General features: G+C 44.7%; 1 protein-coding gene across 1 annotated transcript; it reads right to left on the bottom strand.

Moving 5' to 3' along the window:
* Window positions 1–266: 266 nt before the first annotated feature.
* On the bottom strand, window positions 267–27,388 carry BLOC1S1 (biogenesis of lysosomal organelles complex 1 subunit 1). Its single transcript, XM_040422139.1, has 4 exons — window positions 27,146–27,388; window positions 25,447–25,519; window positions 18,044–18,176; window positions 267–709 (listed from the first exon to the last, which is right to left on the bottom strand). The coding sequence occupies exons 1-4, from the start codon at window positions 27,204–27,206 to the stop codon at window positions 599–601; spliced, it is 378 nt and encodes a 125-aa protein (XP_040278073.1). The 5' UTR covers window positions 27,207–27,388; the 3' UTR covers window positions 267–598.
* Window positions 27,389–27,911: the final 523 nt, after the last annotated feature.

Genomic DNA, 27,911 nt, shown 5'->3' with positions numbered 1-27,911 from the left:
TAGCCAAGACGGATCAGTCATGAACTCCATTGAAAGTCAATAGGGGACGGATCAGTTTTCTATTGTGCCAATTTGTTGCAGAGAAAACGGATCCGTCCCCATTGACTTACATTGTGCGCCAGGACGGATCAGTTTGGCTCAGTTTCGTTTTTCGCCAAGCAGCCAGCATTCTGGTGTCCGCCTCCAGAGCAGAATGGTGACTGATCGGAGGCAAACTGATGCATTCTGAGCGGATCCTTTTCCAATCAGAATGCATTAGGGCAAAACTGATCCGTTTTGGACCGCTTGTGAGAGCCCATGGCGGATCTCACAAACGGAAAGCCAAAACGCGAGTGTGAAAGTAGTCTAAGCTATTCATTGCTAAATATTCTATTTCCCATAAGATGTAGTATAATACTTCCATGTTAGTCCTCTCTTACAAGATATTATTGCAAAATGAAATCATTATGCAACCTTGGTAGGATGGCACAATAAACCGTTCAGCATATCAAAAAGCCAAAGCTAAGCCACAAGAACTAGAGATTCCTTCTTCAAAGTCATCCCAAGAGATTGTGGCATAGAAGTCATTAGGCTGCGGGAGTCCCTATTGTGCTGCAGCTCAGGAGGCAGAAGGCTGGAGTTGGCCTTTATACACATATTCCAAAGCACTGGCGATTATGCGCATGTCCTTTTCAATACTTCTGGCCCAGTTCTCCACGTCGCCAATCTCCTGTATAAAAAGAAAAAAAAATTATGGAAATAATCTAAACAGTGTGCAAATGCATTCACGCATGGGGACATAAAGTTTAGCGTTAGTAGGAGGACAGTTTTTATTGCAACTTCCCAATATGCTTGAATTAACGAGTATGTGGTTTCAGAAAGGCTAAGTGGCACCCCGGTGTAAGCAGCACAGGATTCACAATTTCATAGGCTACCCCTCACTACTCATATTTCATAGCTGCTCATAGGAGGCTGATGGTCAACTGACTGATCCAGGCAGATCAAGCTTTTGGAAAATCAACGGTTTAAAAACCAAGATCAATCTGCCCTTTCTACATACAAGGGTAAGATGTGCTTGCCTCGCCAAAGTCTAGAAGGAGGCAGCTCCTAAGATTTAACAAGAACCTGTGGGAAGATGATGGTTATGCTTGGGAGTTAGCTTCTTGTTCAGCAAAGCCTCCTAAGGTGTTTTTATTTCTCAAGTTCAGGCTTGTAACCGTATAATATAGTACTGTATATAATGCAACAGTATAATATGGGCCTATATACACAACTGGTTACACCCAGCTAGATAGACATAATATATACTTGATTACCCAATAGTAATAATGTCCCTCATTGTGCCCCCAGTAGTAATAATTCCCCCTATGTGTGCCTGTACAAAAAATAAAAATAAATACCCTCTTATAATGTGTGCCAGTACAAAAAAATTACCCCGTATAATGTTTGCCAGTAAAATAATTCCCCCTTGCAACGTGTGCCAGTACAAAAATGCTTCCTTATAATACCAGTATCCACAATATGCCGCAATATAAAAAAACGGTGATATGGCGATATCACCGTTTCCTAATAACCACAGTATTTAATGAAGTCATAGGAGCAGTCGCATGTGTGCTGACCGCTTCCAAAATGTCCGCTTCCTGCCACCTGCTTACGTTCCCCGGTTACGGGCCTCTGTCTCCTGCAATTACTACTAGCGCGCAGAGGGCTGAACATGGATGCAGGAGCGAGCAGACTGACTCTCCCCCCCACTTTATATAAACCTGTCAAACTGCCGCACAAGTCCGGTGCTTCGCAGCCGCCGCCTTTCACCTTGCTCTGCTCCACCTCCGCCGCCTCTCGTCTTGCTCTGCTCCACCTCCGCCGCCTCTCGTCTTGCTCTGCTCCACCTCCGCCGCCTCTCGTCTTGCTCTGCTCCACCTCCGCCGCCTCTCGTCTTGCTCTGCTCCTCCGCCTCTTGTCAGTGCAGTAGTTTGAGTGACATATGACTAGAACTCGGTGGGACCTAACAAATAGACTTTTCTCTGACCCATGGGGCAGCTAACATATAAAGCAGTAAGTGATCTTGCTGCCATCTGCTGAAACATTACCAAGACTTTGTACAAACATTAATATGTGTCACCAACACATGTCTTCACTCCAGTGTGACAGGTTGTCCACCTGTGATGTGATACGCATATAAATAGAGACATCACTGTGTACATACATGACGTGTATATCTGTATATACCGGTAGACTGATGGTTTACATTGATAGTGTTTTCAGCTGCGTCGTCCTTTGTGACCGACAGCCCACTACTGAATGCTAACATAACCCCTGGCTATTTCACTACTCCTTCAGGTAATGACTGCAGTCACTATCCATGGGGGTGATTCATAGGGGTAGGAGAACTTCATATTTTAAGTCAGCTTTCTCATGTACTGCTATTTTGGGGGTGGAGAGTGACAGCACCACAGAATGACCTCCCCCCCCCCCTCCCCCCATACCAGTTGTCACTTCTAGCCCATGTGGAGCCCTGTCCTCTTTAAAATCTCCCAAAGAAGATTTCCTCCACAAATTATCCTAATAGGATCTTATCCCAGTTACATGGATAGTAAGAGGCGTCCTTACACTACCACACACCGCCCCATACAGTATAACGTCTCCTTGTGGCTACCCCAGTGCCCCATACAGTATAACGTCTCCTTGTGGCTGCCCCCATACAGTGTAACGTCTCCTTGTGGCTGCCCCCATACAGTATAACGTCTCCTTGTGGCTGCCCCCATACAGTATAACGTCTCCTTGTGGCTGCCCCCATACAGTATAACATCTCCTTGTGGCTGCCCCCATACAGTATAACGTCTCCTTGTGGCTGCCCCCATACAGTATAACGTCTCTTTGTGGCTGCCCCCATACAGTATAACGTCTCTTTGTGGCTGCCCCCATACAGTATAACGTCTCTTTGTGGCTGCCCCCATACAGTATAACGTCTCCTTGTGGCTGCCCCCATACAGTATAACGTCTCCTTGTGGCTGCCCCCATACAGTATAACGTCTCCTTGTGGCTGCCCCCATACAGTATAACGTCTCCTTGTGGCTGCCCCCATACAGTATAACGTCTCCTTGTGGCTGCCCCCCATACAGTATAACATCTCCTTGTGGCCGCCCCCATACAGTATAACGTCTCCTTGTGGCTGCCCCCATACAGTATAACGTCTCCTTGTGGCTGCCCCCATACAGTATAACGTCTCTTTGTGGCTGCCCCCATACAGTATAACGTCTCCTTGTGGCTGCCCCCATACAGTATAACGTCTCCTTGTGGCTGCCCCCATACAGTATAATGTCTTCTTGTGGTTGCCCCAGTGCCCCATACAGTATAACATCTCCTTGGGGCCCCAAGTGTTGTTGTTTTTTTTCTTCTAAATGGGTATTTATCGCAATATATATAGTTATCGCGATACATTTCTTAATATCGAGGGAATATTTTTGATATCGCCCAACCCTACTCCGGACAGACTGTCGCATATAGCCCCGAACTACTCTTCCCTCTGTTGGCGCAAGTGTGGCTCAAGGGGCTCCCCCTCCCATATGTGGTGGTTCTGCCCAGCAGTTTCACTATTGTGGAGAGACACAGAAAAGGTGTTGGAAGAGGTCTTGGACACCCACACTCCCTTGTCTCCAGAACTGGCGATTCTGAGCAATAGTCTAGATGGCATTCAGCCGTCCTTCCGATGGTTAGTGTCACATATTCTCACGGCTACATGAAAGGTGATAGTGAGACTTCGGAAAGAACCTGTCACCCCTAACATATCAGAGGTTTCCAGGATAAGAGCACACAACCAATGGCTGATGTGGCTCTCTAGCACACATGCCACTGCGCTGCCGACCGCCTTACTATAAAAGAATGTCTACGGGCCCACTAGCCCAGGTGCAGGTCTCTCTGGCTGCTGGCTATGAAAATTCTCTTACAATTGTATATGCAAAGTATTCCGGTCTCATGTCTTATACTGTATATGTAAATGTGATAATACCATGTATCATGTTCATCTCTATTGTTATTTTAGATCTTCCCTTTTTTTTGGTTACTGTTTACTTCTCAACATGTATAATATGCTTGAAAATCAATAAAAAGAATGCTGTGCCAATACCAAAAAAAAAAAAACCTTTAGTGTCCCGTGTAGAACAAATGTCCCCATAGTGGCCACCTTAGAATGTGTGCCAGTACAAAAATGCTTCCTTACAATGTGCACCAAGTACAAAAAATGCCCCGTTCTAATGTGTGCCAGTACAAAAATGCTCTTTTTTACAGCCACAATGCCCACATAGTGCTTTCTCCAGTTACAAAATAATGACCCCCACCCCATTGTGGCCACCAAATAAAAATAATAAACTCAAATAAATACTTACCTTACATTCTGCTGTCAGCGATGCGGTATAAGACACAGACACAGCATTCAACTGTATTGCTGTACCGAATACAGCGATGCAGTTGAATATGTAGAGATGAGTGTTTCCGGAATGGAAATGCTCATTGCCCATGGCCCTTCCGCTGCCCCCTATTGCCCCTACCTGGTGCTGCCTGAGGCAATCGCCTCATCTCATTGGCCAGAGTGTAACACCCCAGAGTGTAACCTGTGGAATTACCGTATAAGGCTCAGAATGCAGTATTTGCCACAAAACACATGGACGCACCCCAGCATACACATCAACTCGGATAAATACCTTATTTGCAATGGCAAAACGGGCAGGGGTGTCTTCTTTTTTGGTCCCATGCACACAACCGTATTTTTGCAGATTGAAATGAGTCAATCAGCATCCAATTAGGCCGGAGAAAAATGCAGACGGCACATAATACTGTCTGCATGTCTGTTCCACCGTCCCTGGGACTACCAGCAATCACACTTTGGGCCCTAGAGGGAGGCCCATTACACATGTCCAGTTGGAATACATATACATTGGGATAAAGGAACGCTAGAATGAAGAGACACCCCAGCCTGGGTAGCCTTTGGAGAGAGAGGAGTATTTACTAGTTATATACCAGAATTTATGTGTTTGTACTGCATTCTGGGCCACAGCTTCTATTAGAACCCAGCACAAGCAGTTTGTCATAGTTTTAAGCACTGCAGCATTTATATAGTGGATGTCAGAGAACGTTACCTGCTCACTGCCGTACTAGGAATTTAAGTGACAGCGTCAAGGGTTTTGTTTCTGAATTTACATTTGTAATGGTTTACATGTTGTACGTGGAGAAAGATAAAATTAAAAGCACACAGAAAGGGGGAGTCTGGATGGATATGTCAGTCCTCACTATGTATTATAAGAACTCCTCCTTATGGGCAGGGAATATTCCAGTAAGAAAATGGGAGATGTGAAGCAGTCAACTTGTGCAATCTCCCTTCAGATAGTCAGCAGGCACAGAGGGGGTCATTTACAAAGACTGGCTTCTTACCTCGGTCTTTGTTTCCCCCCTGCGCTAGGGTTGGGCAATAAACCGGTATTAACGATATACCACGGTATTAAGAAACGGCGATATCGCCATTTCTTAATTACCGCTGTATTTTAGTGACGTCATAGGGGGCAGACACACGTCACAGTGCTGAATGCTTCTAAAACGTCCGGTGCACATTACAGCCGACACAGTGGAGAAGGAGAGAGTCCCTCCCCACTGTGATCCAGCTGCCGCTTCGCCATTGAGAATTGCCCTCAATACAAATATAGACTGCGGGTGCTGCCGCATCACATACCCGGCCTCAATGACAGGAAGCGGCGATCCTGCGAACAGAGGCAATTTACCCCTCAAGTGTGGCACCTGAGGGGTTAATCCCTGTCATTGAGGCAGAGTGCCGGCTGTGTGATATGGCTGGCACCCGCAGTCTATATTTGTATTATGGGGTTAATTACATTCATTGGTGGCGCAGTGCGCCCCCCCCCCATTATTATAAATAATAATCATTGGTGGCGCAATGCACCCAAGCCCCACCAGTATTATAATCATTGGTGGCAGTGGCCACAGGGTCCCCTCCCCTCTTCATTGGTGGTGCAGTGGTAGCGTCTGATCGGAGCCCTAGCAGTGAAATCTCAGGGCTCCGATCGGTTACCATGGCAGCCAGGACGCTACTGAAGCCATCCATGGCTGCCATGGTAATCTCACAGGGCAGCAGGGACAATGTGAGATCCTATGCACCCTAATAGATGTCTATTAGGGTGCATAAGACAAGGGATGAAAAGATCTCAGGTACTAGCCCTATAAGGGGGCTAATAGTTATTTAAAGTAAATCACCTTTCCCAATTTACAACAATAAAAAAAACAAATTAGGCATCGCCACGTCCGAAAAAGTGCAAACTATTAAAGTATTGAAAAATCTCTCTTATGTGGTGAACGCTGTAACAGAAAAAAATAAAAATAAAAATAAATTTAAAAAATTTAAAAACACACGATTCTCAATTTTTTTTTGTCTCCTCCCCTAAAAAAAAAAAAAATATAGGATAGGACTGTTCTATTATGGGCCGCACGTTCCATAATTCGAGGAATGCACACTTTTTTTTTGGCATTTAATTTTTCTTCTGAGTGGTATCGAGTATTGCATTACTTTTTTATGGGACCAAAATTGAATAAAAATTTTGGTATTGTGACAACCCCAGTCATGGGGGTATAAGTCCTTTAGGTCACAAAGAAATGGCATCTAGTGGCTGTAAAGTCGCTGCACTCTGGGGGCTGCTGCACAGAGACACCGGCTCTGGATAACAGTCACTGCAGTCTGGGGGCTGCTGCACAGAGAGGCCGGGGCTGAGAACAGTCGCTGCACTCCGGGGGCTGCGGTAATATGGCTGTAGTGTGTAGGGACTAAGACCCATATGGGAAGCGCCAGTCTTTAGTAAATGAAGTCCAATGTTTTATTTGAATGAAAGGCATCTTTATGATGCCAAGGTTCCCTTCCTGACAATGTGCACCTATTATGGGCACACTCTGAACAACCCACTTATCAGGGTTTTCGGCTAGGATGTCCCATTTTCTGTGGGAGCAGTGAAGATGGCTGATCGCTGCTATCTCCAGCACTCCCATAGAGAATGAATGGAGCAGCAGGGGGGCACGGCCGCTCCATCAGATTTGGGACGGACAGACGGACGACGACAGTGACCCACGTTTGGGAGCATCAAGGAGACATTATAATGTATGGGGGCAACAAGGAAACACGACTACATGTTTTGAGTGTTTTTTTTTTTTATAAAATGGGCATTTAGCACAGTATATATCATTATCGCGATAAATTTCTTAATATCGTTATCATGGGAATATTTTTGATATCGCCCAACCCTACCCTGCGCTGCCGATGGATTGCCGGTCATCAATTAAGTGCACCTTCGGCAGCCTGTGCACCTGGAGTACAAACAACTCCAGCCCCTGACTGGAGTAGTCTTTACTCCTCTGACACCTGACGGAATTAAGTTTGCCAGAGCTGAAGTCCTGACCCCAGCCTGGCCCAGTCGTGCCTCTGCCACTCCCATGTGGCGATGACAGCGTAAAAATGCTTGTGCAACAAAATGTTGTCACACGGGTGTTTAAGTAGCAAAAAGTGGCCTTACAACTTTTTTTATGCTAAAAACGTAGCACTAGTCATAAATGACCCCTAGAGTATTTTACAACAGCCTTTGACTACTACAGGCTGATGGATTTGCAGGATAATGTTGGAAAATTTGAGATACCCGCTACTGCCCTGGTCAATTATCACAAAATCCAACCTTTTATCTGTTTTATCCAAGTAGGGTTTAGGCTAGGGCTACATTCATGTTGCACCAATGTCGCACAACATTTATTGTAATGGTAGTCTATAGCAGGGGTACTCAACTGGCGGATTCGGACCGCAGTTGACAGCTCTCCGGACCCCTGAGCAGTGGCGTGCTAAGGGAGGGGCGGTGCGCCCCGTGTGCCCGCTCTTAGGGGCTGCCAGAGTCGAGAAGCAATGAGTGCTTCCATCAATACAGATGGAAGCGCTCATTGCTGGAGCGCTGGGAGCTGCGGTCCTGTCCCTCAATGCTCAGCTCCCAGCGCTCCTCCCCTCCTTCAGGCAGGCGGCGCTCTGAATGGTGAAGCAGGAAGACTTCTCCCTGCTCACCATTCAGCCTGCAGTCATGGATTGCGCTGCCAGCCTTTGTGGGCGGAGCATGCAGCCCAAAATCTGTGTCTGCAGGGGAGAGAGGACTGTGAGCTGAGGGGCCACAACTACCGTGAGGGGGGCACAGAGGGGCCACAACTACCGTGAGGGGGGCACAGAGGGGCCACAACTACCGTGAGGGGGGCACAGAGGGGCCACAACTACCGTGAGGGGGGCACACATCTGTACAAAACTACTGTGAAGGTTGTACAATGAGGGCAATACTACTATGAGGGGGAACGATTTTTTTAAAGTATTGGGGGGGTGCCAGAGAAAGGACCCGCCCCGGGTGCCAAACAACCTAGGCACGCCACTGCCTGCATGTCCCACTTATTGAATAGAATGGTGAAGTAGAGAGCAGACCGCTTCCTGCTTCACCATTCCCGTGCTGCTCGTAGTCCAGTGCATGCAGGCGCGATGTATTGACATCATCACGCCTGCTGCGCTCTGCCACAAACAGTAGAGCGGCTCTGTTGGTCAGGGAAATATACGATAGGTGAGTTTTTACACCGGAGGCACTAGTCTGTGAGGGGGGAGCATAACTGTGTGTGTATGGGGAGGGGCATATAAGGCGGCATAATCCTTTGAAGGAGGACATCTAAGTGGCAAAACTCAGGGGGAAAGTTTACGTGAAAACGTGCGTCGGGGCTCTCTGGTTCACCACTCAGGTATCTATGCCTTGGCTTCTTAATAACTGTTAACTATATTATCCATATACGCTGTACTTTGCACTTTATATATCTATGTACTGTATTTGGTTTTACTATTGTGCGGACGGTCCTGGCTGGGTCCATTTACTATACGCCCATACTGGGTCACTCATGTATTATGTTATATCTTTATGACCTTGCCAGCATTGGTGTGCACATTGCCTAGTGGTGTCCCGTTTTTTATCCTGTGTGTTCTCTATCTATCATTGTATTGTCCTTCATTGTGTTTTTTTATCGGATTCTCAGTCTCTTTTTGAGACTATAATAAACTTAAATTTTTTTGCTATTTGTGCTAGTCTCTCTCTCTTTTGGTGTCGTACTTGGTGTGCAGGCTTAGCACTGGTACTCACGTCTGTGAGTCATTTACTATTGGCGTATATTTCTTTCTTTCTTGTAGCATGTAACTCACATTGACACAAACTAGGGATCGACCGATATTGATTTTTTAGAGCCGATACCGATAATTCGTGAACTTTCAGGCCGATAGTTTATACCGATATTTTATATATTATAATATATAATTATATTAGTTGGTAGTCACTGAGGTGGTGGAAATTTGCATTTGGCACTAGTATATTATAAATGTAAATTATAAATTAATAAAGCACTTAGTTGGTAGTCATTTTATAATTTACATTTATAATATACTAGTGCCAAATGCCAATTTCCACACCATTCCTCCCCCTTCTAACTGACTTTATTAACCCCTATCAGACATCAGATGAATAAAATAAAAAAAACTCACCTCTCCTGTGTCGCGGATCCTCTTCATCTCTGGGTCCGGCATCTTGCTCCCCTGTGTTCTCTGGCCCGCGCTGCACTGTCACCTGACAGCATACAGCGTCAGGTCATAGTGCGCGCACTACGTTCCGACACTGTACGGAGTCAGGACAGTGCAGCGCGGGCCCCATCAAAGAAAACCAGGGAGGGAGAGTATTGGAAGTGCTTGCGACACTTCTTCCCTGCTCCAGACACCCGATGCATACTAGTGAGCGCTTCCATAAGCGCTCACTAGTATTCGCTTTATACGCAATATAGGCAAGGTTAGATGCCGATAATGTGCAAAATCCTTATTATCGGTACTTCCGATAATCCGTCGATCCCTAACACAAACTTTCATCCCAGCATGGTTGACGCGTTTCAAACACAGGTGTGTTCTTAGTCGTAAACTAATGAGGTTCACTGCAGGGCTGCAGATATACCAATCACTTCTGGGGGTGGGAATAGCCCAGTGCAGGTAATCTCTCATTAACTTCCCACACACCAACATATAATAATAATAATAATAATTAAAAACTAATATATATATATATATTATATATATATATATATATATATATACACACACACACACACACATACACTTGACAAATGACGAGGCAGCACTTCCAGCTTTAGGTGGCAGGGTGAAGACCCCAAAACTTTAATCCCAGCAATGTTTCGGCCTACTCAATGAGGCCTTTATCAAGCTACACAACAGTGCATACAACCAGGTATATATACCCACGATTCAATACAAACCAATTACAATCAGTGATTACACATGTCATCAATCAAGTCACATGATCTCTCACCACATCATCACGTGACATTTGTGCGTGGTAAACATTTACAAATGAATCATACAAAAAGTATAAAAATTACAAAAGGTCATACAGGAGAGCAGATAGCCCGAGGGACAAGTTAGTCAGAGCAGAGGTGGCTGGAGATAGGGCTAAGGTCCAGACATATATAGGTCGCAAAAAATACGGATGTTATTCGTGTTTGAGCTGTGTTAACTGCAGCTATATGCTAAAAGGTGAGAAATTTACACACCCCGTATTAAATACGCAGTTTGACATACGACACTTTTTAACCTGTGATAGTTCATATGTGGTCTCTCTCTTGTCTTGTCCCTGCAATCTTTTATATGTGGGGGAGACTATATGTGATGTGAAGACCAGAATGAACTATCACAGGTATTCTATTCGCCAAAAGAGGAGAGATCTCCCTGTGCCCAAACACTTCATTGAGGCTGGACACAGGGAGAAGGACCTCAAATTTAGGGTGATAGACCACATCCCCCCACTGAAAAGGGGAGGGAATAGGGAAAAGCTGCTTAAACAAAGTGAGATTATGTGGATACATAGGTTACACACATTGAAGCCTGATGGCCTCAATGCAGAATGTAGATGGGAACTATGTGGATAATGGATGTGCGGTTAGCTTGCTAGACATGGGGGGCCTTGTTCATCTTGTTGGGTGTGGGGGATATGTAACAGTGCTTGTTTCCTTTTGAAATTATCACATTGCTTGTATGTTGATACAATTTTCATCTATTTCAGATAAAGGGTCATTGGGCTCATCCAAAAGTTATCCGTTTCATGGATGGAGCCGCCTATGGACCCCTGAACACGCCAGTGAATGAAGTGACCATAGTGAGGAGACTTGATGGACGGTGGCGGATATGTGTCCAAGTGGGCTACTTGATGCGCAATATGTCTATAGACCTCGACACATTATTTTATCATTAGTGAACCTTATGAGTTGATATTTGTTATTACACTGGCCACAAACCAGATAGCGAGTGGATATACACTTATATTCCAGTTTGCGGTGCAGATTGATGGGAAGGGTTTGTCCCATTGTAATTGCACGCAAAGAATGAATACTTCAGTGGGGGACCCGGTGGAAAAGATGTGATCACCTTTGGCCAGTTGGCAGAGTTTGATTGCCGTTTTTCCCCCCCGTCCGCCCTCTACATATTGAGGTTGTAGATGTATTGTGACATGTAATGTTGTGCACCATTATCAATTCTGGCACTTCCGCGATCGTCCTCATGGAGATATGTATCTCACGTCTCCTTGGACACCGAATACGCCCCCTGGTGCTGTGTGACGTTTGCCGTGTCCCATGACCTGGCCCTCCTCCCCTCCTTGCTGTTGTTCCTGCGGTGCGCTCCATTGGATGACGCTGCGGTCCATGGAGCTGGCACGTAGGTGCGCGGCGACGTCGGGGGCGGGACCAGTGACGTCTGGCCCGGAGCATGCGCACTGCAGACTGAGGGACGCCAACGCTGGCTGGTTCTATGGGTCCATGGACGGTGAGCTTCATCATGTTGTTTTTAAGTCTAGATATGATGCAGCTGCATCATGGATAAAAGATTTTAACTCGTTATGCACTGAGCACATATGCACATTTTGGGGTTATGTACGCAAGGGACATAAACTCTGTATAAACTAGATGTATGTACATGTATTAATTTGAATGCACATATTCATTGTAATTATGGATGATCCCCTTTTGTAATTTTTATACTTTTTGTATGATTCATTTGTAAATGTTTACCACGCACAAATGTCACGTGATGATGAGTTTTGGGGGTCTTCACCCTGCCACCTAAAGCTGGAAGTGCTGCCTCGTCATTTGTCAAGTATATATCGTGGAGGAGGGGCCGGTCTCTGTGAGGAATTGCACCCAGTGCACAACGTCTGACTGTGCTGCTGCAATATTTGTGAGATTATATATATATATATATATATATATATATATATATATACACACACACATACACATACACACAAAGTACACCTATAAAATTACAGTAATGCATCTTATGTATTATGCTACGAGAACCCATATACAAATGTCATCATTAATTTGGCTCTGCTACACAAGAAAAACGCAACACATAATACAGGGTGGGCCATTTATATGGATACACCTTAATAAAATGGGAATGGTTGGTGATATTAACTTCCTGTTTGTGGCACATTAGTATATGTGAGGGGGAAAACTTTTCAAGATGGGTGGTGACCATGGCGGCCATTTTGAATCCAACTTTTGTTTTTTTAATAGGAAGAGGGTCATGTGACACATCAAACTTATTGGGAATTTCACAAGAAAAACAATGGTGTGCTTGGTTTTAATGTAACTTTATTCTTTCATGAGTTATTTACAAGTTTCTGACCACTTACAAAATGTGTTCAATGTGCTGCCCATTGTGTTGGATTGTCAATGCAACCCTCTTCTCCCACTCTTCACACACTGATAGCAACACCGCAGGAGAAATGCTAGCACAGGCTTCCAGTATCCGTAGTTTCAGGTGCTGCACATCTCGTATCTTCACAGCATAGACGATTGCCTTCAGATGACTCCAAAGATAAAAGTCTAAGAGGGTCAGATCGGGAGACCTTGGGAGCCATTTAACTAGCCCACGACGACCAATCGACTTTCCAGGAAACTGTTCATCTAGGAATGCTCGGACCTGACACCCATAATGTGTTGGTGTACCATCTTGCTGGAAAAACTCAGGGAACGTGCCAGTTTCAGTGCATAAAGAGGGAAACACATCATCATGTAGCAATTTCGCATATCCAGTGGCCTTGAGGTTTCCTTTGATGAAGAATGGCCCCACTATCTTTGTACCCCATATACCACACCATGCCATCAATTTTTTTGTTCCAACAGTCTTGGAGGGATCTATCCAATGGGGGTTAGTGTCAGACCAATAGCGGTGGTTTTGTTTGTTAACTTCACCATTCACATAAAAGTTTGCCTCATCACTGAACAAAATCTTCTGCGTAAACTGAGGGTCCTGTTCCAATTTTTGTTTTTCCCATTCTGCAAATTCAGTGCGCCGATCTGGGTCATCCTCGTAGAGATGCTGCAGTAGCTGGAGTTTGTGAGGGTGCCATTTGTGTGTAGCTAATATCCGCCGAAGGGATGTTCGACTAATGCCACTCTCCAGTGACATGCGGCGAGTGTTACGCTGTGGGCGCTTGCTGAATGAAGCTAGGATAGCCACTGATGTTTCTTCATTAGAGACAGATTTCATGCGTCCACATTTTGGCAAACCCAACACTGAACCAGTTTCACGAAACTTAGCAAGCAGTTTGCTAACTGTAGCATGGGAGATGGGTGGTCTCATAGGGTGTCTTGCATTGAAATCTGCTGCAATGACCCGGTTACTGCGTTCACCAGACATCAACACAATTTCTATCCGCTCCTCATGTGTTAACCTCGGCGACATGTCAATGGCTGTAAACAAAGAGAAACTTGTAAATAACTCATGAAATAATAAAGTTACGTTAAAACCAAGCACACTATTGTTTTTGTGAAATTCCCAATAAGTTTGATGTGTCATATGACCCTCTTCCTATTGAAAAAACAAAAGTTGGATTCAAAATGGCCAACTTCAAAATGGCCGCCATGGTCACGACCCATCTTGAAAAGTTTCCCCCCTCACATATACTAATGTGCCACAAACAGGAAGTTAATATCACCAACCATTCCCATTTTATTAAGGTGTATCCATATAAATGGCCCACCCTGTAGAATAAAAGGGTAGAGGTTTTTTCGTAGTTAGCATTGTCAAAAGCAAGATTCTATCCCCCTTGACAAAAGTGGCAGTGAACCTCTCATTAGGTTACAACTAAGGCTACTTTCACACCAGCGTTAAGTGCAGATCCGTCTGGTATCTGTACAGACGGATCCGCACCTATAATGCAAACGCTTGTATTCGTTCAGACTTACATTGAAAGTCAATGGGGGACGAATCCGTTTTTAACCCCTTAAGGACTCAGGGCGTACCGGTACGTCCTAACTTGAAATCAGTATTCCGGCGCCCCAGGGGTTAATCAGAACGGGATTTCGGCTGAAATCCTTCAGCCGGCATCCTGTGGCACCCTGGTATAAACGGCTGACATCTGTGCAACTGTCATCGGTCAGGGAGCTCCCTTTGCAGCCCCCCGATGGAGAGGGAGAGAGCCCCCAGAGAGCCCCCCTCAGCCCTGTGCTTACCCTTCCCCGTCTGCGAAGTTGTGGCAGACGGGGAAGGTTCCCATGGCAACAGGACGCCTGCTCAGGCGTCCTGCTGTCCATGGTGCTGAACAGATCTGTGCTAAAAGCATAGATCTGTTCAGTGTAAGTAAAATACAGTTCAGTACAATATATATTGTACTGTACTGTATTATACAGACATCAGACCCACTGGATCTTCCAGAACCAAGTGGGTCTGGGTCAAAAAAAAAGTTAAAAAAAAAGTGAAAAAAGTTAAGATAAAAAAAAAAAAAAAAAAACAACAACATTCATCACTGAATAAAAATTAAAAAAATAAAATACACTACACATATTAGGTATCGCCGCGTCCGTAACGACCTGATCTATAAAACGGTCATGTTACTTTCCCCGCACGGTGAACACCATAAAAATAAAAACTATGAGAAAATTGAAATTTTGCCCACCTTACTTCCCAAAAAAGGTAATAAAAGTGATCAAAAAAGTCACATGTACGCCAAAATAGTACCAATCAAACCGTCATCTCATCCCGCAAAAATCATACCCTACCCAAGATAATCGCCCAAAAACTGAAAAAACTATGGCTCTTAGACTATGGAGACACAAACTTTTTTTGGTTTTAAAAATGAAGTTATTGTATAAAACTTACATAAATAAAAAAAATTGTCCGCGACAACCTGCTCTATAAAATTACCACATGATCTAACCTGTCAGATGAATGTTGTAAATAACAAAAAAAAAAAAAAAAAAAAAAGTGCAAAAAAAGCTATTTCTTGTTACCTTGCCGCACAAAAAGTGTAATATAGAGCAACCAAAAATCATATGTACCCTAAACCAGTACCAACAAAGCTGCCAACTTATTCCGTACTTTCTAAAATGGGGTCACTTTTTTGGAGTTTCTATTCTAGGGGTGCATCAGGGGGGCTTCAAATGGGACATGGTGTCAAAAAAAACAGTCCAGCAAAATCTGCCTTCCAAAAACCATATGGCATTCCTTTCCTTCTGCGCCCTGCTGTGTGCCCGTACAGCGGTTTACGAACACATATGGGGTGTTTCTGTAAACTACAGAATCAGGGCCATAAATAATGAGTTTTGTTTGGCTGTTAACCCTTGCTTTGTAACTGGAAAAAAAATATTAAAATGGAAAATCTGCCAAAAAAGTGAAATTTAGAAATTGTATCTCTATTTTCCATTAAATCTTGTGCAACACCTAAAGGGTTAACAAAGTTTGTAAAATCAGTTTTGAATACCTTGAGGGGTGTAGTTTCTTAGATGGGGTCACTTTTATGGAGTTTCTACTCTAGGGGTGCATCAGGGGGCTTCAAATGGGACATGGTGTAAATAAACCAGTCCAGCAAAATCAGCCCTCCAAAAACCAAACGGCGCACCTTTCACTCTACACCCTACTGTGTGCCCGTACAGTAGTTTACGGCCACATATGGGGTGTTTCTGTAAACGGCAGAGTCAGGGCAATAAAGATACAGTCTTGTTTAGCTGTTAACCCTTGCTTTGTTAGTGGAAAAAATGGGTTAAAATGGAAAATTAGCCAAAAAAATGAAATTCTCAAATTTCATCCCCATTTGCCAATAACTCTTGTGCAATACCTAAAGGGTTAACGAAGCTTGTAAAATCAGTTTTGAATACCTTGAGGGGTGTAGTTTATAGAATGGGGTAATTTTTGGGCGGTTTCTATTATGCAAGCCTCGCAAAGTGACTTCAGACCTGTAGTGGTCCCTAAAAATTTGGTTTTTGTAAATTTCTGAAAAATTTCAAGATTTGCTTCTAAGCCTTGTAACATCCCCAAAAAATAAAATATCAATCCCAAAATGCTACAAACATGAAGTAGACATATGGGGAATGTAAAGTCATCAAAATTTTTGGGGGTATTACTATGTATTACAGAAGTAGAGAAACTGAAACTTTGAAATTTGCAAATTTTTCAAAGTTTTTGGTAAATATGGTATTTTTTATGCAAAAAAATTAACTTTTTTGACCCAATTTTAGCAGTGTCATGAAGTACAATATGTGACGAAAAAACAATCTCAGAACGGCCTGGATAAGTCAAAGCGTTTTAAAGTTTTCAGCACTTAAAGTGACACTGGTCAGATTTTTAAAAAAATGGCCAAGTCCTTAAGGTGAAATAGGGCTGAGTCCTTAAGGGGTTAATTGCACCATATTGTGTCAGTGAAAACAGATCCGTCCCCATTGACTTACATTGTAAGTCAGGACGGATCCGTTGGTCTCCGCATCGCCAGGCGGACATCAAAACGCTGCAGGCAGCGTTTTGTGTCTGCATCCAGAGTGGAATGGAGCCAAACTGATGCATTCTGAACGGATACTTATCCATCCAGAATGCATTGGGGCTGAACTGATCCGTTTTGAACTGTTTGTGAGATCCCTGAAACGGATCTCACAAACGGAATTCAAAACGGCAGTGTGAAAGTAGCCTAAGAACACACCTGTGTTCAAAACGCGTCAACCATGCTGAGGTGAAGGTTTGTGTCCATGTGAGTTACATGCTACAAAAAAAGAAATAAAGGCAACTGAGTTATTACAAGTGCTGGAACCATCTTTTCTTCTTATACTTAAAGTTACATCATACTGTGTGGGGGACATTTAAGGGGCATCACTCTGTGAGGGGAGCATTTAAGCGTACATCATACTGTGTGAGGGGGGCATGTAGAGAACATCACTGTTTTGGGGGCTTTTAAGTGGGGCTCATTCTGTGTGAGGGGCAGCTAAGGGATCATTCTACTGTAAGGGGGCACTTAGGGTATTCATACTCTGTGGGGAGGAACTAAGGAGGCATTGCAATGTGTCAGGGGCACTAAGGAGCATCATAATGTCTGGGGGCACAAAGGGATCACCCTGCTATGAGGGTACACTTAGGGGTATCATACTCTGTGGAGCACTAAAGGGATACCATACTGTCTGAGGGGCATTAAAGGGGCATCATTATTGTTAGGGGGCACTGAAAGGACATTGTTACTGTTTGGTCGGCAGAAACGAGATTAGGTGGGCTTGGAGGTGTGGATTATTGTAGGTGTTGTCCCTCCTTATATATTTTGGGGTTTTGCAGCTGGGACCTTCATCATACAGCAGACTCAGGTACGTGGACCTTTACAAAAAGTACTTGAGTACCCCTGGTCTAGAGTGTTGCACTGCGACGCGCCAAGTTGGATTTTTGTTCGACTGTCGTGTCTCAGTCATAGCATGTCGCAGTGCGGCGCCATTGACTATCATTACAGAAAATGTTGTGCGACACACGTTGCGGTGTAGTTGCTCCCTTTTAGTCAAGCGACACACGTGTAGCCCTAGCCTTATATTATAAATTCGATATATCGATTTGGGGCTCCGTCCTCCTTGCTATTGGTGATGTGTTATAGTCCAAAGAGAAAGAGTGGCGACTGGTCCTCACAGAGTAACAGTCATCGGGGAGACTCACTTTCAGCGCCTGATTGAAGTTTTCCACCAGACTGATCCACTGCGTCGTCTGCTTTGAAAACTGTGCGGCCTGAATCTGCAGTGTCTTCACTTCATGGTCCAACTTTCTCTGATTCACATAAGCCTGGGCCACACTGCATTGGAAGAAAAAAAAAAAAGGAAACAAGAATGACTCCTGTAATGACATTTTGGCTTGTCACAGATGTACAGCAATTCATTGCCCTAAATTTCCCAACACCGTGGAAGACAATCGAATTACACAATCAATGGCAAATAGATCCGGACGGAAAACAGAATCCATTACTGCTTGATGTGCTGGAAATGCTCATAATGATATGGGAGACTGCAATGTAGAAAAATCTCAGTATTCAGAAATGATTACACAGCGCCCCTTGGTGGCCACATTCTCCTCTACGCCGCCTTTACTGTACATTACAGTAGATGGCTTACTGAGGAAGACAATGGTAATAGATTTAGTATTCTGAGGCAGAGAAGTCAGAAAACACATACGTACATGGTGGACGATGAAGTCAAAAGAAGAGTAAATCATTTATTGTAGGACATTATTCCTTATAAATGCAGTCCTTAGCTGTTGCAGAACCTCTTTTTGGAAGGAACTTCATGACAATTACTTGCTGAATAACAAAACTTTATATACCCCATATACTGTACCAGCTGCATCGTTCCCAATGACCGTGCTGTCCTAATGTCTGCTAGAGCCTCCATGTTGTCATTGACTGCCGCAGTGCCAGTCACAGCCCTTACCACAGCCATTACCCAGCGCCACTCACTGCCAGCCAAAAGTGCCATGTATCGTTTTCTCCATTTCATCCACAGCCCTATCCCACAGATTTGCTACCTCCACCACCAAACAGCTACAGTTGCACCTCTCCCATCATGTCTGGTTTAATAACTACGTGCAATCTTCTCCTATTACCTTGTTGTGTTATCTCTCTATTATTCCTACTAGAAGTTTATGACTGAATTGCTAACTTGGAGTTGGGGGGTGTGTGTCCCTGCAAAGCCTCCCACTGGAAGAGTGTCGGACTGTACACGGGCACCCCCCAACTGGCAACACCCACTTGGCAATTCATTCATAACTTATAGAATGGGCGAACACAGTCATAAGAAAAGAAGCTAATAAATTGTAATTTCACATTTAAAAAAAATATTATTTACTAAAAACTGACGCGTCAGGAGAGGTGACAAGTCCCGTATAAATAATCACCTTCTCCTTGCCCTCTAAGGATGATCGTCCATTTCTTTAAGTTACGGTAACTACCGCGTCTTGTGGCAGATTTTGGTACAGGAGGAAAATCCTGGTAGGAAAGACCTAGAAGGGTAACGCCACATGTCACAAATCTGGAGGGAAACGCACGTGTGCTACATGCGGAGTTTGTTGCAAATTTACCAGAGATTTCACCCCTATAAACTAAGGGCCAGTTTACATCGTTTTTGGCGTTAATTTTGGCACGCTTCTGCCTCAAAGTCAGCTCAAAAAAAAACGCCTCAAATTAATTTCAATGGGAAGCAGCAAATGGAACAAGACATAGAACATGGAAAAAGAAGCGTGAAAAATAGAAGTAGAGTGCCCTATCCTGGGACGGAATTCACCCTGAATCTCCCATTGGAATGATTGGGAAACTGTTCCGTATGCGTCTGCGCTGATCTATGCGCAGAAACCACAAGGCGAGAAAATGCAGTTTTCTATTGAAATAAACACCCATTGGATAAAAATAAAATAAAAAAAAAAGCGCACGAAAGCACTTGCTAAAAAAATATTTAAAAAAATAAAATAAAAAACTCACTATGCCCAAAATCCTGTCTGAATTTTGCAGGTGGATTTTCAAAATCTGCCTTGTGAAGTTGTGAACAGACTCTAGAAGTGCTGAAATCCATAGTGTAAATCCACAGCACTCGTGAAACCCATGTTTTTCCCACTACATCTCAAAACCACATGTATTGTACTTTAATTTGCTGCAGATTTGTACTGCAAATCTTCAAAGTGTGAATGTGGCCCATATGCTGGAAATACTCATAAAATTACTACACGCATTTATAGCGGCATGCGCCACAGAAATCTGGGACTACTGCAGTGGATTTACAATTTGCAAGCCGTTTGCGTCAATTCAAGTCAACCAGCTACTGCCACTATTTCTGCACGTATTACAAGTCAAGAAGTGACATGTCCCTTCTTTTTTCCCTGTGATGTACAAGAAAATGACGCACTGTATGAACTGCAGCACATAATTCCCTTAGAAATTATTGCCAGTAGACTTCACATATATTTTGGCACGGAGTATGGACGTATTCTATGCCAAAATACATGTTGAAGGCTATGTACACCTTTGGGGTTAATTTTTTTCGTTTTTTCATTGTACTCATTTTGAGCTAAAAAGCATTTTTTTAATTGGTCTTTATTAAAAACTAGGAGCCCTTTTCTCTGTACAGGGCTAAGTTTCTCTAGTAGCAGGATCTGAATTTTTGCTCTGTTTCATCAGACTCAGCTGCCGGCTCCTTGTCTCAGACCTTAAACACTCATTATAGCTCAGTTCTTACCTTACTGATAAAAACATGGCTTAAATAAGTGTTTATGACCTCTTAATAGAATTAGAGATAAGGATTATTAGAGGTTTGGCACAAAGCGAAAGTGAGATTCTCACAGCTAGACAAACAGATGGTATTCCCATCTAGGATATGCCCCCAATGTCTGATAGGTGTGTGTCCCAGAGATGGGACTTACACCTATGCTTAAAATGGAGCTCGCAAAGTCCTGGAGGGCGCACTGCTCATGCGCGGCCGCATTCCATTCATTTCTATGAGAGCGCCAAAAATAGCCGAGTAATGGGCTATCGACCATTTCTGTCAGCCCTATAGAAGTGAATGGGGCGGTGGCTGCACTTGCACTGTGCGTCTCCCATTAATTTCCATGGGACCTGCGAAAATAGCCTAGTGTGTTGCTCGGCTATTTTTGGCACTCCCATAGGACTCGCACCTATCAGACATTGGGGGCACACCCTAGAGATATGCCGCCAATGTCTGAGGTGGGAATACCCCTTGAATCTTTTGTGACACACCGGCTTGATATTTTTAATGAAGACCAATTGAAAAAATTATTTTTAACCCAAAAAGGGTAAAATACAATGATAAAAAAAAGCGCCCCTGAAAGTGTACATAGCCTTTAAAATATGCCATATGAACAAACTCTTAGGCTGGGTTCACACGAGCGGATGCCGTGCGTGACATCCGCTTCGTGAAAGAGTGCCAAGACCCGATGCAGACTGCAGAGGCACGGAGCATTAACATGATTGATAATGCTCCGTGCCTCTCTGTGACCTCTTTACTACGAAATCACTATGAGATAAAGTTGTCACTGTGATTTCGTAGTAAAGAGATCACAGAGAGGCACGGAGCATTATCAGTCATGTTAATGCTCCGTGCCTCTGCAGTCTGCATCGGGTCTTGGCACTCTTTCACGCAGCGGATGCCACGCACGGCATCCGCTCGTGTGAATCCAGCCTTGGAATTCACTTCTGCCGGAAAAAAAAAAAAAAAAAGAAGCGCATTAGTCTTCCTACACCGCCCCAGTTATCTAGGTCTACCAAAATTTGGGTCAGACAACTGGTGATAAATAAGTGTTTGCAGTAATGATTTTGCAGTGCTTTAAAGAAAAAGGGACACCCCGGCGGCTGGGTTCATATCTGTAGATAATTCTACTTAAAGAAGTTTATATTAACATCTAAAAAGGAGGTCTTAAACCTGTAGCACCGCTCCCTTAAGTGCTGAATAAGACTCCGTATAAATGGCTGAAAAATATTACTACAAATAATTCTTAGGCCCCTTTCACACGAGCGTGGGGGATTGGCTCCAGATGCGTTCAGGAAAACTCGCACCATTTTGCAAGCAAGTTCAGTCAGTTCTGTCTGCGATTGCGTTCAGTTGTTTCCCGCGGGTGCAATGCGTTTTGATGCATTTTTCAGGCGCGTGATAAAAAACTGAAGGTTTACAAACAACATCTCTTAGCAACCATCAGTGGAAAATGCATTGCATCCGCACTTGCTTCCGGATGCAATACGTTTTTCCACTGAAGCCCCGTTCACTTTTATGTGACCAGGGCTGCGTGAAAAACGCAGAATATAGAACATGCAGCGATTCTCACCCAACGCAGAACTAAAAGAAAAAAAAAAAAACGCTCATGTACACAGACCCATCGAAATGAATGGGTCAGGATTCAGTGCGGGTGCTATGTGTTCGCACATTGCACCCGCGTGGAAAACTCGCTCGTGTGAAAGGGACCTAAGGATTTACCGCTTCTCTCACTGAATGATTATCCTGCCAGGATAAGCCATTAAAGGGGTTATCCCATCAAAAGGATCATAGTTTAATTTGTCCACACTGCGACAATGATCATTTGCCTAAATATAATGTTTAAGCCAATTCCTACCCTTCTCGCTAAAAACCTCCCCCTTTTACCTCATTGTTGTACTGTGTCCTCCCTTAGTTACGGCCACCTTTCGTCGGCCGAATGCAATGGCCGCGCATGCGCGGCGAGTGAAACCACCTTGATCCAGTGTGTGGCTGCATTTCTTCCATGAACGCGCAAGTCACCGGGCATGCGCGGTTCTTCATTCCCTTGTGCTGCTTCTGAAACAGAGCCGCGCATGCTCTGCTTTTAGCGCAACACAAGTGCGGTAGTAATTATTGCACCAGCAAGTCCGGAATGCAGGACGTGAGAGGGTAGAGAAAGCGCTGCGGCGTCTCCCGGAATGAAGTTCGGCTATAACGGGAGCGCACACACACAAGTAAGGGAGGCGGAGTCAACCGATCAGCAGAGCGCTGACGAGCTGCCCATCAATAGAAAGGACAACGCCCCAGGAAATAGGCGTTAGTACAGGGCGAACAGGAGACGCTGCGATGAAATTAGAAGGTGGGATAACCCCTTTAATGACAGTATACTGACCCACCCATGAGAGTGCAGTGCAATGATGAGCACACCCTGGAAACGTGGATCCGGCTGTACTGAGCGTAGGGCGTAACAAAACCAAGCAGGCACCAGTGGTCCAAAAAGCTAGCGCTACAAGATGACTGATATTTGCCTGTGACTAACTGCAAATGCAAACTTCTAACATTATGAGTCTATGCTGCCAAAGTCCTGCACTTGTGACCAAAAGTCCAGAGGATTTGCAATTTTCCGATCATTGTTTTGTGTATCGTAATCCCACTGACAATGAGTAATACACAGATATCATAAGGACCCATAACATGGACCTCCTGGCAATGCAGAATGCAGAGTTCAACGCCCTAAATTTCTGCCAAATATACATTTTTTTTTTATTTTTAAGTCAAGCATAAGAAATTTTAATTAAAAACAAACTAATAAAAAAAATATATAAATGTTGCCCTCTGCCTCACTTTATCTGACATTTATTTTGGAAAATGTGGATGCTTCAAAAATATGGCGCTCATTCTGGACACCATATTTCACAAAGTATTTACACCAAAAACTGGCATACCGTAAATACATTGAGAAATCTGCTTTCCTTCTATTACAAAGCAGCCACCACTAGGGGGAGCTCAGCGCATAGAATTTATACAACTAGGAAGCTGTATGAATCTCTGCATTGATCTCTCCCTAGTGGCAGCTGCCTAAAAATGCAATGTTTTCACTAGAGAGCGAGTCCAGTGCTGGGCCACCCCTCCCTCATAGTAGTCGTGTGGTCTGACTCCACTGTAAGTACATCACTAAGACCACCCAACTGTCAGGCAGATTATCAGGAAAGAATGTACCTCTATTAACTAAAAATGCCCTAATAGGACAGTAGAAATGTATTAGGCGCCCCCTAGCTGTGGCTGGGGAGGACATTATGACGTGTGCTGATGTACTGCACCCGCCTCTGGTGTAGACAGGATTTACATGTCTGTCTTCCTCGCATAGGTCACTTTATGGCCACAAGAAGGGGTCAGTTAAAGGGGTTGTCCGGTTTTAATACCAAGCTGGACAACTCCAGGGATCGACCTGCAATAAAGAATAGATGATTATTTTCCTGACAGATCCTGCGCCGTTACTCCGGTTTTTCTGACAATGCTCCGTTTTCCCAGCTGCAACAGCGATTGGCTGTAGTGGTCATGTGTTGTGGAAGTGACTTCACTGCAGCAGCCGGGAAAACACAGCCGCGGTGTAGAATCTGCCAGGTACTGCAAGTAACCATCTATTATTTACTACAGGTCCATCTCCCGAGTTGTCCATTTTTCTCTTGTAACTGGAAAACCCATATAAGGCCTCTTTCACACCACCATATGGCTTTATCAGTATTTTGCAGTCCGTTTTTCCGTTGCGTAATTACATAGGAAAAATTGCGCTGGGCATAAAATTTGCAATAGATCGTTCCGCAAAAACGGAACGAATACGGAAGACATACGGAGTACATTCCGTATGTGTTAAAAAAAATTTGCGGACCCATTGACTGGAATGGAGCCACGGAACGTGATTTGCGGGCAATAATAGGACATGTTCTATCTTTCAATGGAACGGAAAAATGGAAATACGGAAACGGAATGCATACGGTGTACATTCAGGTTTTTTTTGCGGAACCATTGAAATTAATGGTTCCATATACGGAACGCAAAAACCGGCCCGTATAGGAAACGCAAAAAATGGTCGTGTGAAAGAGGCGACTAGAGATGAGCGAACTTCTGTTTTAAGTTCGGCTTCCGGTTAGCGGAGGATCCCGATATGGATTCCGAATTCCGTTGTGGTCCGTGGTAGCGGAATCAATAATGTCCGATTATTGATTCCGCTACCACGGACCACAACGGAATTCGGAATCCATATCGGGATCCTCCGCTAACCGGAAGCCGAACTTTAGACGCCGAACTTAAAACAGAAGTTCGCTCATCTCTAGAGGCGACTCCTCCTCTGCATATCTTTATGGTATCTGTGTTCAGGAGATACACTAAGGCCCCATGCACACAACCGTGTACATTTTGCAGTCTGCAAATCCCAGGTTCGCAAAGGACGGATCCAGTCCATGTTGCAGCCGCGCTTTTTCGCAGACTCATTGACTTCAATGGTCCACATTTTGCGGACGAGCATAGAATATGTTCTATCACATATTATCAGTGTGCTTTCCGCATCCATATGTCTGTTCCGCAAAAAGATTAAATATTTCCGCAAAATGTGGACCACGGACCCATTGAAAACAACGGGTCCACAAATAAAATGTGGATGGGGCGCGGCCTGAATCTGTATTTCAGAGATACGCAATTTGTAGACCGCAAAACATATACGGTTGTGTGCATGAGGCCTTAGAAACATTTTTAATTTCTACAACCAGTAAGGTCCAAACATCACCATGTTCCAGGCTGGTGAGGACATCATGTGGACCCCTGCAGGTAGTCACTCACCCCACATTCAGATGATCTACTAGAGCCTCTGTCAGGGTGGTAGCCGCAGCAATGGCCTCCTTTCTTCTCTTCTCTGTCAAAAAGAAACAAAGATCCTTACTTATTACTGCAGCACTGCCCCCGGTATAACATTCTGAGCGTGCGCCATCGTCTGGGGAAGCGGAGCATCGGCAGGCTGGAGCGAGCAGACCAGGACGCTTCATGTCCACCACAGCCTGGCTCACTAGACGGATGAAGAAACAAGACTAGGGGCCGCTGCCGCTGCAGGGTAAAATATCGGTGTACATTTCTACTCACACATATTCTGTGCATTCCTGACACCGGAAACCAATGGTCAGGTGGCCGGGGATGGTGCAAAAGTATACATAGATACAAATCACCTCTCATGGCATTGACTGGCCGGCAGTGGTGATGTACATGTATCAGGAAAGGGGTTCTCTGGGCATGGCCGCCAGCAACCTGTCCTAGAACGTGAGCAGGAATGGTTGCCGCCACTTGCAGGGATGCGATAGTGAAACCTCACTATACACTGCTCTACAATAGATGGTAATGATATGATCCTGCCTATGATATGCCATCACGGCTGAGCAGCCTGACAGGAACACTCACCAATATGTAGTATATGCAGGTTGCTGGCAGCCATTTTAAATCATTCCTGGAGAACCCCTTGAGAACAGCAAGCTCAAATAAGTGAAACGGATTTTCAGTCATGGAAAATTCAGCAACAAAACCCATAATGGCACATTGGGGGTCGCAGCCAATAACAGGCCACGACAGGGAAGCATCGCGGGTGACACTAGGGAGGCTCGTCTCCATTGTGGGAAAAGTATCATCTATATGAGGTGCCGGGCATTGGGGGGGGGGGGGGTTGGATAACTCCTTTAAACTAGAATTACTGGCAGATCTTCTAACATACATGTCCATAGAGCAGGGGCAGACTGGGAACTTAGTGGCCCTGGAAAAAATATATACTAAAAGTGGCCCCATTTTGTAGTGGGGTCCCAATTGATGGAAGGCGGGGCCAACACAAGTAGGTGGGCCAGCAATACCATATTGTGGCACATTATACCACCCCAACAGAGGCAAATACCACAGTCCATCAAAAAATACTGCCGCCAGGAGCACAAAATACATCCCCAAAAACTTCCACTTGCCGGCAATGAGGAGGGCCCAGGCAGCCCCCTGGGCATCGGCCCCCCAGAAACTTTTCCTGTAAGATCTATGGCCAATCCGCCCCTGCCATAGACTGTACAGTGTCTCTCCATTTTGCTGACAGTTGTCATGGTAACCATACTCCAACCTGTACATTCTTCTTACATCCATTGTGGGGGGAGATTTATCAACACTGGTGTAAAGTAGAACTGTCTTAGTTGCCCGTAGCAACCAATCAGTTTGCACCTTTCATTTTTCAGAGCTCCTTTAGAAAATGAAAGGTGGACTCTGATTGGTTGCTATGGGCAACAGCCAGTTTTCCTTTACACCAGTGTTGAATAACTCTCCCCCTGTCTGTTCAGTGTCCCATCACAAGGGGTTAATAAACGCTTCACGTGACCTGCAGACAATCACCGGTGTCCCGTCCACAGCAGTGACTGGTAGCGGCCCCTCCTATCACTCCACACACGGAGGCCGGGTTACCATGGAGAATGCTCAAGCCGGAGGCTTCAGGCAGACGGCTAGGCCGCGGGCGGTTGTCGCTCACCTTGCAGCTCCTTCCTCTCGTTCTGTTTGGTCTGGTGCTCCTTGAGCAGCCGGGAGAGCATGGCGGGAGGGACGTGCGGGTCCACGAGCACTGAGCGGAAGTGGCGGCAGAGCTCGTGACTGCGGGGAGGGCCTGCTGCTCGGTCCTGTATGGCGGCTATTAGAAAGCCGTGTTCACACGTGACAGCTTTCAAGAACGCTTGACATGAAGACGTTTTCCCTAAACAGGCCCCGCCCTCAGATACTGACCCGTAATGTCTGCCATTAACCCCTTCAGGACCTGGCCAGTTTGCATTATTGCATTTTTATTTATTATGCATGATTTCCAAGACCCAGAACTTTTTTTTACTTTTCCGTTCCATATGAAGGTTTATTTTTGCAATACAAGTTGTATTTTTTAATGGCACCATTTGAAAAAAGTGTTGAGTAAAAAAAAAAACGCATTTAAGGCTACTTTCACACTAGTGTTTTAGTTTTCCGGTATTGAGATCCGTCATAGGGGCTCAATACCAAAAAAAAAAAAACGCTTCCATCTTTCATTGTCAATGGGGAGAAAGCTGAACTGAACAGAAGGGAATGCTCCAAGATGCATTCTGTTCCGTTTAGTTGCGTTCCCATAGCGGAGAGCAAACCGCAGCATGTTGTAGTTTGCTTTCCGTCCTGGGATGCGGAGCAAGTCAATGGGGACGGATCCGTTTTCTCTGCCGCAATAGAAAACGGATCCGTCCTCTGACTTTCAATGGAGTTCATGAAGGATTTTGGCAATG

This window comes from Bufo bufo, chromosome 3 (genome assembly GCF_905171765.1).
Source record: "Bufo bufo chromosome 3, aBufBuf1.1, whole genome shotgun sequence".
NCBI classification, from domain to species: Eukaryota; Metazoa; Chordata; class Amphibia; order Anura; family Bufonidae; genus Bufo; species Bufo bufo.
The sequence above is the reverse complement of the archived record's forward strand: the minus strand, read 5'-3'. Positions and strand labels throughout refer to the sequence as shown.